The sequence below is a fragment of the Colobus angolensis genome, unplaced genomic scaffold (genome assembly GCF_000951035.1).
Source record: "Colobus angolensis palliatus isolate OR3802 unplaced genomic scaffold, Cang.pa_1.0 Scaffold86, whole genome shotgun sequence".
Taxonomy (NCBI): domain Eukaryota; kingdom Metazoa; phylum Chordata; class Mammalia; order Primates; family Cercopithecidae; genus Colobus; species Colobus angolensis.
Genome location: NW_012122487.1, coordinates 3,845,487 through 3,857,084, shown reverse-complemented (window position 1 = coordinate 3,857,084; position 11,598 = coordinate 3,845,487). Strand labels below are relative to the sequence as shown.

The 11,598-nt window shown below is 39.2% G+C and overlaps 2 protein-coding genes across 2 annotated transcripts in view; one reads left to right on the top strand and one right to left on the bottom strand.

The window, feature by feature from the left end:
- The first annotated feature begins 825 nt into the window (after positions 1-825).
- Positions 826-2,205, top strand: RRAGA (Ras-related GTP binding A). Its single transcript, XM_011930364.1, has one exon. The coding sequence runs from the start codon at positions 838-840 to the stop codon at positions 1,777-1,779; it is 942 nt and encodes a 313-aa protein (XP_011785754.1). The 5' UTR covers positions 826-837; the 3' UTR covers positions 1,780-2,205.
- Positions 2,206-4,283: 2,078 nt separating this feature from the next.
- HAUS6 (HAUS augmin-like complex, subunit 6) overlaps positions 4,284-11,598 on the bottom strand; it is a 72,291-nt gene continuing 64,976 nt past the window's right edge. The window contains exons 14-16 of the mRNA XM_011930414.1: positions 11,230-11,365; positions 9,103-10,143; positions 4,284-7,549 (exon numbers count right to left, since the gene is read on the bottom strand). Of these exons, the coding sequence (XP_011785804.1) occupies positions 7,488-7,549; positions 9,103-10,143; positions 11,230-11,365 (1,239 nt within the window). The 3' untranslated portion in view covers positions 4,284-7,487. The remainder of the gene's footprint in view (positions 7,550-9,102; positions 10,144-11,229; positions 11,366-11,598) is intronic.

The window sequence follows — 11,598 nt, the reverse complement described above, 5'->3', positions numbered from 1 at the left end:
CAAGGGCTTAAATAAGGAGATAGGCGAGACACCGTATCAGGCACCATCACTCCCGCAGAAGAAAAGTGATTCGCAGTCTGTCTTAGCTCTGGGGCGCAGAATGTAAATGTAGATACACAAACATGTATTTTACTTCTTGTTACCCAGCAAGGAACTACAGATACATGCCTCACTGCGGCCGGGCCACAGGGCACAGCAAAGGCTATCCCGTGGCCTGGGAGTCTTCGTCTGAACTCCGGCTGTTGTCGCTCTTCCTGAGGCCTTTCCATGTGTAGCCCACGAAGGTTGGACTGATGGGTAAGTAGCTGAAGCATCTGTATTTTTTTATAATGTTCATGCCAAATGGCAAATTGTACGACTCCATGCCGTCGAGTGATTTGTTCCCTTTGCCCACGCCCTTCTTCCATTTCCGGATTCCTCTTTCCTCTGGAGTACCTGTCACACATATCCCAAGATAAAACAAAGGAATGCTTCATTTAGCAGCTCTACTGAGAATGAAACTGTTATACACACACACACACACACCCCTACAGATCAAACCTGCCCAGGTGACAGCAAAGAACACCTGTGGAGTTGAAGGTGCTCAGCTATCCAGTGCCCAAACCAGAAGTCTAAGAAGCACTAACCCCTCCATGTCCCTCATTCAAGCAATCACCTAGTGGTCTTCCGACCTCCCTATTCTTCTGTGTGACCCATATTCTCAATTATCACTGTTAGAGTCCAGCCCAGGCCATGTTATTGCTTTCCTGATTCATTCTATTGGTCTTCCAACTGGTTACCTAGTCTTCTGGCTCATCACCTCCTGCCCTAAGTCTGTTCAAAAACTACCTCTCGGTGATGCCAAATACAGCCATGAAGAAAAAGGTGCTGCTGATGGGGAAGAGCGGGTCGGGGAAGACCAGCATGAGGTCGATTATCTTCGCCAATTATATTGCTCGCGACACTCGGCGCCTGGGGGCCACCATTGACGTGGAGCACTCCCACGTCCGATTCCTGGGGAACCTGGTGCTGAACCTGTGGGACTGTGGCGGTCAGGACACCTTCATGGAAAATTACTTCACCAGCCAGCGAGACAATATTTTCCGTAACGTGGAAGTTTTGATTTACGTGTTTGACGTGGAGAGCCGCGAACTGGAAAAGGACATGCATTATTACCAGTCGTGTCTGGAGGCCATCCTCCAGAACTCTCCTGACGCCAAAATCTTCTGCCTGGTGCACAAAATGGATCTGGTTCAGGAGGATCAGCGCGACCTGATTTTTAAAGAGCGAGAGGAAGACCTGAGGCGTCTGTCTCGCCCGCTGGAGTGTGCTTGTTTTCGAACGTCCATCTGGGATGAGACGCTCTACAAAGCCTGGTCCAGCATCGTCTACCAGCTGATTCCCAACGTTCAGCAGCTGGAGATGAACCTCAGGAATTTTGCCCAAATCATTGAGGCCGATGAAGTTCTGCTGTTCGAAAGAGCTACGTTCTTGGTTATTTCCCACTACCAGTGCAAAGAGCAGCGCGACGTCCACCGGTTTGAGAAGATCAGCAACATCATCAAACAGTTCAAGCTGAGCTGCAGTAAATTGGCCGCTTCCTTCCAGAGCATGGAAGTTAGGAATTCCAACTTCGCTGCTTTCATCGACATCTTCACCTCAAACACGTACGTGATGGTGGTCATGTCAGACCCGTCGATCCCTTCTGCGGCCACTCTGATCAACATTCGCAATGCCCGGAAACACTTTGAGAAGCTGGAGAGAGTGGATGGCCCCAAGCACAGTCTCCTTATGCGTTGAATATTGCCAAATGCTCTTTCTGAAAATGCTGAATTGCCTTTTTTGTTTGCATCCTTTATTTTTAATATTCATAATGTCGTGTGCGTAAAAGTGGGCTCTGAAGTGTGTGCTGCTTACTCCTTTCATCTTTCTCCCCGGCTCCCCAGTCTTTAAACATTGGACACTATTTACTCGGCTATACCCAGTAGAGCTTTGAAGCTGGCCTTTCTGAGAAGTTGGTATGATGTAACACTAAAGTAGGGGGTTCGTGTGTGTTCTCATTACCTGGTTATAATAGATATGCACATCAAAGCCTTTACCAGTATCTCCTGTATTCCATATCAGATTGCAAAGATGGAATGTTACTATTTTATCAGCAAGGTATTAAAATGCATTTATAAATTATTCTTGGCTTCATTCATGAATAAACGTGTTAGCAATTTAAAATATAACCTTATTTGAAATAACTTGAAAGTGCTTAATATGTAAATATAAAGATTCTGACTGCCCACAAGTATTGCTTGACTGGCAAATTTGTGAGTTTAGCCCCCAGCATTTTAGTGATGTTTGGTAACAGCTGTAGAAGTGCTTATGCTATGGACTCAAGCTAGACCATCTGAGTTAGTATTCTGGTCCCTTCACTTACTAGCTCTGTGAACATGAGCAAGTACTTAATTTCACTACACTTGTTTCCTCATTGGTAAAATGTGGGTCAGAATACTACTTTATAGCCAGGCGTGGTGGCTCACACCTGTAATTCTAGCACTTTGGGAGGCTGAGTGGGAGGATCACCTGAGACCAGGAGTTCAAGACCGGCCTGGGCAATATAGTGAGACCCTGTCTCTACAAAAAAAAGTTTTTTTTCATTAACTAGGCATAGTGGTGGGTGCCTACAGTCCTAGCTACTTGGGAGGCTGAGAAAAGAGGATTGCTTGAGTCCAGGAGGTAGAGGTTGCAGTGAGGCATAATTGTGTCACTGCCCTCCAGCTTGGGTGACAAAGCAAGACCCTATCTCAAAAACAGGAAAAAAAAAAACCACTTGAAAGGATATTTAAAAGGATTAAATTCATGGTATTTAGGAACGGTGCCTAGCGCATAGCGCACATAGCGTACTGTGTTAACTACCATTACCATCTACTGAGCCATTCTTCCCCAAATTACTGGATGTGAAACCTATTTGAGTATTTGATCCCGTACTAAATGTCACGTTTTCTTAAGCACTTGTGCATTTATCTTACTGAATCCTCACAACCTATGTGGTAGGTTACTTTGATAGCTATTTTAACAGATGAGCAAATTGCTATAACCTTATTAAGGTCATACAGCTAAACCCAGGCAATCTGACTACTTACTCTCCTCATCATTACACCCCATTACTTCCGTTGAAAAGTTAACCGTAAGAGTCATAGCTTTTTATTTGTTTTGTTGTTGTTGTTTCTTGGAAACGAGGCTCGCTCTGTTGCCCAGGCTGGAGCGCAATGGCGCGATCTCGCTGCAACCTCCGCCTCCCAGGTTCAAGCTATTTTCCTGCCTCAGCCTCCCAAGTAGCTGGGACTACAGGCATGCACCACCACGCCCAGCTACTTTTTGGTATTTTTTAGTAGAGATGAGGGCTTCACCACGTTGGCCAGGCTGGTCTCAAACTGCTAACCTCAAGTGATCCGCCCATCTTAGCCTCCCAAAGTGCTGAGATTACAGTCGTAAGCCACTGCACACGGCAATTTTTTTGTTCTTATAACTTGCACAGATCAGCACTAATGGGCTTTTTAAATATGTATTATTCCTTCATATAATTCCGAATTTATATACTGAGTAAGCTGAAGCCCAAGAAGCTAAGTGACCTTCCTCAAGGAATAGAGTTTCACTCACTTTGGGCAAGATCACTTTCCCATTTGTATTTCTCTGGAAATCACCTACTTTTAAGAAAGGATTTTGACGTTCCTAATTTGGATTGGCAATGTGTAGTAAAATGGGCAAACAGGTCTAAAATGTCCCATTCCAGTTCCAGCAATAGCTGCCTTATGAATTGTTTGAAAAGAAAGCTAAGTATTTTAGAGCCAAGAGACCTGTGATCAACTCTAAGCCTCTCATTTTACACCCGAAGTGCTATCTTTGTATGGACAGTAAATATAAGTGATAGGGCTTTAGAATTTCTAAGGGTTTATAAAATTATTTAATATTTATTAAACCCTTTCTAGCAGCAGATGTGGATGACACTACTTATGAAGAGTAAGAAGCTATTCAGGTGTAATTTATAAAAATTACCTAATTAGGGCCATTGGCAATACATTAAAGACTCCATATGAGAAACGTGACAGTATAGATATTACTTTAAAAATTCATTTTAAAATACTATGTACAGTAAATCTAGTAATTAAAATGGAAGTAACAAAATATGTTTACCTGAATCACTGAACCTCTCAAATTTGTTGATCAGGTTATTAATAGACCTTTATATGTGATCATCTTAAGGTTTGCAGGGGCATAGTTCTTTTTGATATTATACAAGAAATTCCAGAGCCAGATAGTATAAAATATTTATTGAAAACAACAGTATTTACAATATTTACAAAGACTCCCATAGAGGATGTCAAATATTTTCAACTTAGGATGCAGACTGGCTATTCACAGTGCCTAAAGAAAAAGGTGATCTCTAGAGCAACTATGTATCTGCAACATAAAAGAAACATTTACTTCAATACTTCTACATTGAGGAAAACGTCATTAAACATACTTTAATTTTAGTACGCTCACAGTAGGAAGATAATAGTCTGCTTTTACACAGGTCTCCAGAATTCCTGTTTTTCCTTTAGATAAATTTGACTTCATAGTCAAAAGACTCATGGTAAAGAAAAGGTTTCAAAATACTCGTATTTTTGTTTTCAGTTCAATTTCCCCCAAATGTTAACTTCAACTATTCTTTATTTCACTTGATGACATTTTTCATGTTTAGCAACATTATATGGTGGTTCTCTTTAAACATTTAAAATAACTAGAACATTTTAACATTATCTCAGGTTTCAAGCTGATGTAGAAGTCAGTTTATACACCTTTGTATCTTACAGTGAACAAAACAATACATTCTATATAATGTCTGATATGAATGTAATGAGAAATCCACTTACAGTAATGAATTAGCTCTCTTTACCATTTATTCCATGATATAGGAAGCAAACTAAACAATTCCAAAACTTAAATAATTGATAAAGATGACACATGGCCTTGGGGTATCTATGTGTGAATCCATACTCCCGACACACATTTACATAGGTGTGTATGTATGTATGTATGTATATATTGCTATAACTAGAGAGACCACATGCAACCATAAAAAATATATAATAAAATCAATTAGTGGGACATAAAATGAATAAAAAGTTAGGATAAACCATAGGAGATTTCAGAGAAGGACTAGGCACATGGATATAAAAAGCGTGGATTAAGACTTCAAGGTGGAAGTGACATTTTTTCTGAGGCTTAAGAGAGCTGTAATTGTGGTAAACCAGTAGAGGAAGGCAAGGTATTCCTGCTTCAGAAAAATTGTAAACCAAGACCTCTAAAGACCCATGCTCACTGAAGCATTACAGTAAAAAAAAATGGGAGATGACAGCGGAAGGGGGAATAGAAGAAATCTGCTATAGGGGAACTTACATTCCTTTAAATTTGAACTCTGTTTTAGAATTAACAATGAACCATTAGTGGAATTTTAGGCAAGGAAATGACCCAACCAACACAATTCTTAAGATCAAAAGGTAACTCTGCAGGAGATATTGGATAGGGAAAAGGCTGCAGGCAAAAAGCTGCAATCACTTTGGTTTAGGAGAAGAAAGTGACAGATCGGAGATATTTTTTGTTTATGGTACTGGCATATGAAGAACAGGAAAGAATGCCAAAAACTTTCAGCCTGTCACAGGTATAACTCAACAACGTGATTTTTACAAATCCAAAATGTCTACAGACATTCTGCTAGTTTGATTCTCAGTAATTAAGGGTTTCTCAGACTTGAGTGGCGAACTTGAGCTTCCCTACTGATAGTTAACAATCTCTACCGTGTATATATGTAACAACATACCTGCTTCTTAAAAGTACCACAGGGTTAAATGTGAATCTCTATTTCCTAGCAGCAGTTCTCAAACTCTTTCTTGAACTTAAGAATTACTAAGGAAGCACATTTAAAATATAATTAAATGAAATAATACACATTAAGTGTCTAGCAATGGCCTTGGCACTTCTGCAGATGCTGATATGATAGCGTTACATGCTAAGTTAAGATTTTCAGATACCGAGTTTTCTTAAAGCAGACTAAAGGTTTCCCCATAGACCTGCATAGTCCCTGATTTGTTTCATTAACTAACAAAAGAAAACAGCAACTTAGAAGATATTTTTCTTCTCCTTTTCCATTGCAAAGAAGGTAGTTACATGTGCTTCCTTTTGTCTTTTCTCACAAAAAGATGAGTCTTCACACTGGGACAGGATAAACAACTTAGAGAAAGACAATCTAAGATAAATGAAGAGAGATGAACTATTAAGCCATCTACTTCCATAAATTTCCCCTCCACCTTCTTTCCTTGCCAGTTTTTTGGGGGCTAGTGGACAAGATTTTGATGGTTGTGAGATGGGGACTACAAAGGGTATTGTAGGTACTATCACCCTTCCAGTGCCTGTTCCATTCCTCCTGGTTCACAGAGGGCAATAATAGTATGTGTTCACTTGGATGCTAGACCCAAGTCTTTTCCTAGGCAGGGCACCTGAAGGAGTGAGGCAGGAGACTACAAGTGTGACAAGTTATTTAACTCCAAGTTCAGTTTTCTCAAGTTATTGTGGGGCTATTCTGTAGGGACTGAGGAATTTTGATGGTTATTCCTTATTCCTTTCAACAGAGAGTACAAAATAACTCAACAACAATAAAACAGACTAATGAAAATTTTAATTTATATTTTTGTTAAAATATAAAAGTAGGATTAAGTTAAATTATCAAAGTCTAAATTAGACTAAATATAAATATTATACAACCCACTGAATGGATTTATAGTTTGACAGTGTTCCTTACAAGTGTCTACTCATCTTCTTCCATCTTTTTCCTTTTTTTAAATCATTCTGCCCCAGTCTTCACTTAATCATCACATGCACTTTATTCCACCAAACATCACTTCTCAGGATCATTCTACTTGAATAATCATTAAGCCTGTTTAGAGCTTTTCCAGTCTTAAAATTTGTCATCTTGACTACACATCCCAAGGTACTACTTTTCTCACTTTTTCTGGTTAGCCAGAATGTTCCATAAAGAAACAATAAAAGTTGTATAGTTCTCTAAGATGAAAGATTAGTATATTCAATGGCTATTATATTAACCACTTAGTGAACATACAACAAAAACTACTCATCCTTATATTAATTGACTGAAGTTATAAGAAATTAGTTACACTACTACTTTGTCATTCACTTAATGCTTACAAGATTACTCAAGAAATCAAAATGGCTTCCCATCGCTTGACGTTTGTTTTCCAAATACTTCACATTTCAATCTCATATACCTACAAAGAGAAAAAATCCAAACATACTTTCCTTACCTAAAAATACTAAAGAAGGCTAAAAGGCATTTGGAATTTTTTTAAAACTCTGAAAAACAGTGTTACACTTCCAACATGTATTTAAGTTATAATTCAGTTTCTATCCTGTGGCATAGCTTCAATTTAAGTGCATCATAGTTATATTAAATAGGTATGTCTTCATCTTGTCAAGTCAGACGGTGGTTCTTTTGCATCAAGGCTCTTATTCAAAATGTCTTCTTCTGTAGATTGATTTTTAAAAAAAAGTACAAGCAAACATTACAAAGAAAAATAAATAGAACAGATTCCAAGCAGTAGCAAATTTTAGTCAAGATAAAAAGTTCATAGTTTTGCAAATACTCGATTATGATAAAATTATTATTATTCTCACCAAAGTACTCTCCTTCTCCAGAGATCAATACATTCCTCCTAGAATACTTCTTTTTTTTTTTTTTCTGTGACAGGGTCTTGCTCTGTCACCCAGGCTGGAGTGCAGTGGCGCAATGGCAGCTCACTCCAGCCTCAAACTCCCAGGCCCAAGCAATCCTCCCACCTCAGCCTCCTGCGTACCTAGGACCACAGGCATGTGCCAACACGCCCAGCTAATTTTTTAATTTTTTGTAGAGACATAGTCTCCCTGTGTTGCTGAGGCTGGTGTCAAACTCCTGGGTTCAAGTGATCCTCCCATCTAGGCCTCCCAAAGTGCTGGGATTGCAGGCGTGAGCCACTGTGCCCAGCCAAATACTTTTCAATATAGCAGTCAGTGTGTAACTATTATGGGCAAATCAGAGTGATACATAATGAATCTGTATCACCAGATCCTTATCTCTCCTAATGAGCTACAGGAGCGATTTTTTTAACCTTTTATGAGGAAAACATTCAAACATACAAAACTTATGAGAACTATGATTAACTCAATGTATCCATCACCTAGCTTCAGTAATTATTAACTGTTATGAACTGAATTAATACCCCGTTGAAGTTCTAACCCCAGTACCTCAGAATGTGACCTTATTTGGAAATATGGTCATTACAGATACAATTAGCTAAGTAAGATGAGGTCATACTGGAGTAGGGTGACCCATTAAGTAGCTAATATGACTGTGTCCTTATAAGACACATACACACACAAGGGAAGAATACCATGTGACAATGGAGGCAAAGATTAGAATTACACTGCCACAAGCCAAGGAATGCCTGGTGCTACCAGAGGCCAGAAGAGGAAAAGAAGGATCCTTTTCTAGTGGCTTCAGAGGGAACATGGCCCTGTCAACACCTTGATTTTGGACATCTAGCCTCTAGAACTTACTGTCTTCAGAGACAACACATTTCTGCTGTTCCAAGCCACCCACTTTACAGTGCCTTGTTATGGCAGCCCTAGGAAACTAATACACTGACCTGGCTTCTTTTATTTCTACACCCCACTCCCAGATACTACACCATTACAGTGATGATATTTAAAATTGGGTTTCTGAAGTTTTTAAAAACCACCTTCTACTGGGCAAGATTTTGATGACAATTACTTTTCAGTCATTTGTATTATAAAAGCAGTAAGTTTCAGGTTGGGGGGGCTTTTTTTTCCCCACCCGTGTCTCAAATCAATTGTAACTACATATACATAAACAGAGATTCTGAAAGGACCTTTACAGTGAGGGATCATTCCCCTCATCCTAAATGAAAGAAGGAGGAGCACATTAACAATGAAGGTCATGCAGCATCCATTGTGTACTGGTTTTATCAAAAGTTGAGAGAAAACTTCAACAGGTGAATATGCATAGGTCTAGTTAAACCTTACCTTTTAAATTAGGTAGTTCTCCAAGACTACTTGATATTGTGGTCCTCAATCTTTGTTCCACTGGAGAAAACTTAATTAGTGGTGAAAGAGACCGTTTTCTTTCACCGATGGACATGGGTAAAGATGTCTTTCTATGGTCAGTATGCAAATCACAGGTGTCCAAAAAGTTAAGCACATCATCTGTTTGTACACTTTGGGGAGTAGGGCTCAATTCTGGTTTGTGTCTTTCGGGTGTTTGGGAATTTGAGAGGTAAGATTCTTCCCTTTTCTTGGAAAGAGATTTCTTCAGAGCCTCGTATCTACTGCGAAGAGCCTGTAAATTGAAGTTTGATTCTGGAGTAGTCTGTCTCCCTCCCACAACATCTTCTAGAAGAATGCCACCATGCATAGGACTATCTGGCTCCAGTTTAAAATTGGCCTCTGAACTACTGGAACTATTAAAACTTAGGTGACCAACTTCTTCCGGAAGAGTTTCGTGTAATATGCCAAAATCATTATCTTTAAAACTCTTAGAACTAATTCCACTTGGTATCTGAAAAGAGTTCCACAACATAGTTTTATTTGTGGAAGGTTTGTTACAAGAAACTTCTAAGTGGTCCAGTATTTTCATAAACTCCTCTTCACTGCCACCCATCACATCTATCCTATTGCCAACAGCAGGGGAGAATGTCTCCATTTGGCTAGTTTCTGAAAGCTTGGTGAAAGCTAAACATTCCAAATCTTGCTTGTAAATTGCTTTCTTATTTAACAAATCTGATTGATTTTGTGTTGGTGGTTCATCTATGTGACTGGTCAGCACAGGTTTCTGAGGCATACACTTGCAATCTGAAACAACTTTCTCTTCAGTCGAACGAGACTGGCCAAAATCTGACACAGTGGTTTCTAAGAGAAAATCGTCCATGCTAAATTCTCTTTGACTGTGCAACACAGGTAATGATTCTGGCAATACTTCTCTATGTTCAGCATCCATTTGAGTTGGTTCTACAATTCTGTTTTCTTCCATTTCAATAGCTTTTCTCCATGAGCTCCTAATTTCAGTTACTACAATTAAAGGTGAGAAAAACACAATTTACTAACATTCCCAAACACAGAGCATGCAATGAATCGTTTTATTTCTAACACTGAAGATAAAGCTCCTGACTCAGTATGTGTTCCATAAATATACTGGTTGGATGACAAGGCTCTACAATGTAACCAATCCTAACATCAAAGAACCCCATCTCCAACTGATCACATACAAATAAACACATAGAAAGACAGCTGTTCTTGAAATGTGTATCAATTTTTACGCAGCACATATGAATTACATGTATTAAAAAGACCTTTTCTTGTCCATCTAAGCCACAGTTTGGCAAACATTTTCTATAAGGACCAGATAGTAATATTTTAGGCTTTGCAGGTCATCCATTCTGTCAACTACTTAACTCTGCCATGATAGCATGAAAGTAGCCATAAACAATGTCAACAAATGAAAATGCTTATGTTCAATATAATTTTATATACAAAAACACACAAGGTGGGGCCAAATTTGGTTCACAGGCTATAGTTTGCTGACCTAGGCTGTGGCTCAGTCCAAACTGAATTATATCAGCAGTAGAACAGAAATTACTTACTCAACCAAGATGATGTGCCTTCCTAAGGACACCAGTATCAGAACTTTGCCTACACAAATTACAAGTTATAGCTAAAACAGTATTGGGCAGTTTCACTCATTTGGGAGGGGTAAAGACCTCCGCACACATGGTTTATGGCTAATGCTTCTGGTTGATGACTGGCAGAACACAGCCTATGTACTCTATAAATACATGGATCACAGGTCAGACCAGGAGGCAAGAGATTTTTTTTTTAATGCTCAAATAAGATCTTTCTAGATAAAAGCAAAGTAAACAACAAAGACAAAATTGTATATTATCAAAATTTTATATCTCTATATACTGAGTACACTAAAGGCACAAAATACTGCTAAAAAGACTGTTATGTGAGAATGCCCACACTTAGTATGTCAAGTACAACAGCATAAATAAAGAACCACTGGCAACTAAGCTAAAAAGATCTGTCAGGTCATGGTTCTAACAGTGGTTATATCAAAGAAAGAAAAAAGAGTAACAGAAAGCATTATTAACTTACTCAAGTTTTCTGGAGTACGGGGAATCTGATTCCTTGTTAAGAAGGGGTTAGAAGCCAGAGAGTCAATTAGTTCCTCTAATTTTATTTCATTTCCTTCAGAGAGTTGTGGTGAATCAGATAAAACTGCTCTGGCAATCTAAAACAGAAAAGAAAAAGTAAAGCAAAGATTACCAAGCCCATTGGCAGAATTCAACAAAACCCCTGATAAGGATAATAAGCACTTCACAGTCAGCAGCCCCCCCCATTGCAGACAAAACAAAAAGTAAGCAACAGGCCGGGCGCGGTGGCTCAAGCCTGTAATCCCAGCACTTTGGGAGGCCGAGACGGGTGGATCACGAGGTCAGGAGATCGAGACCATCCTGGCTAACA

Coding starts and splice junctions, on each gene's coding strand:
- RRAGA (XM_011930364.1), top strand. CDS start 838: ATGCCAAATACAGCCATGAAGAAAAAGGTGCTGCTGATGGGGAAGAGC.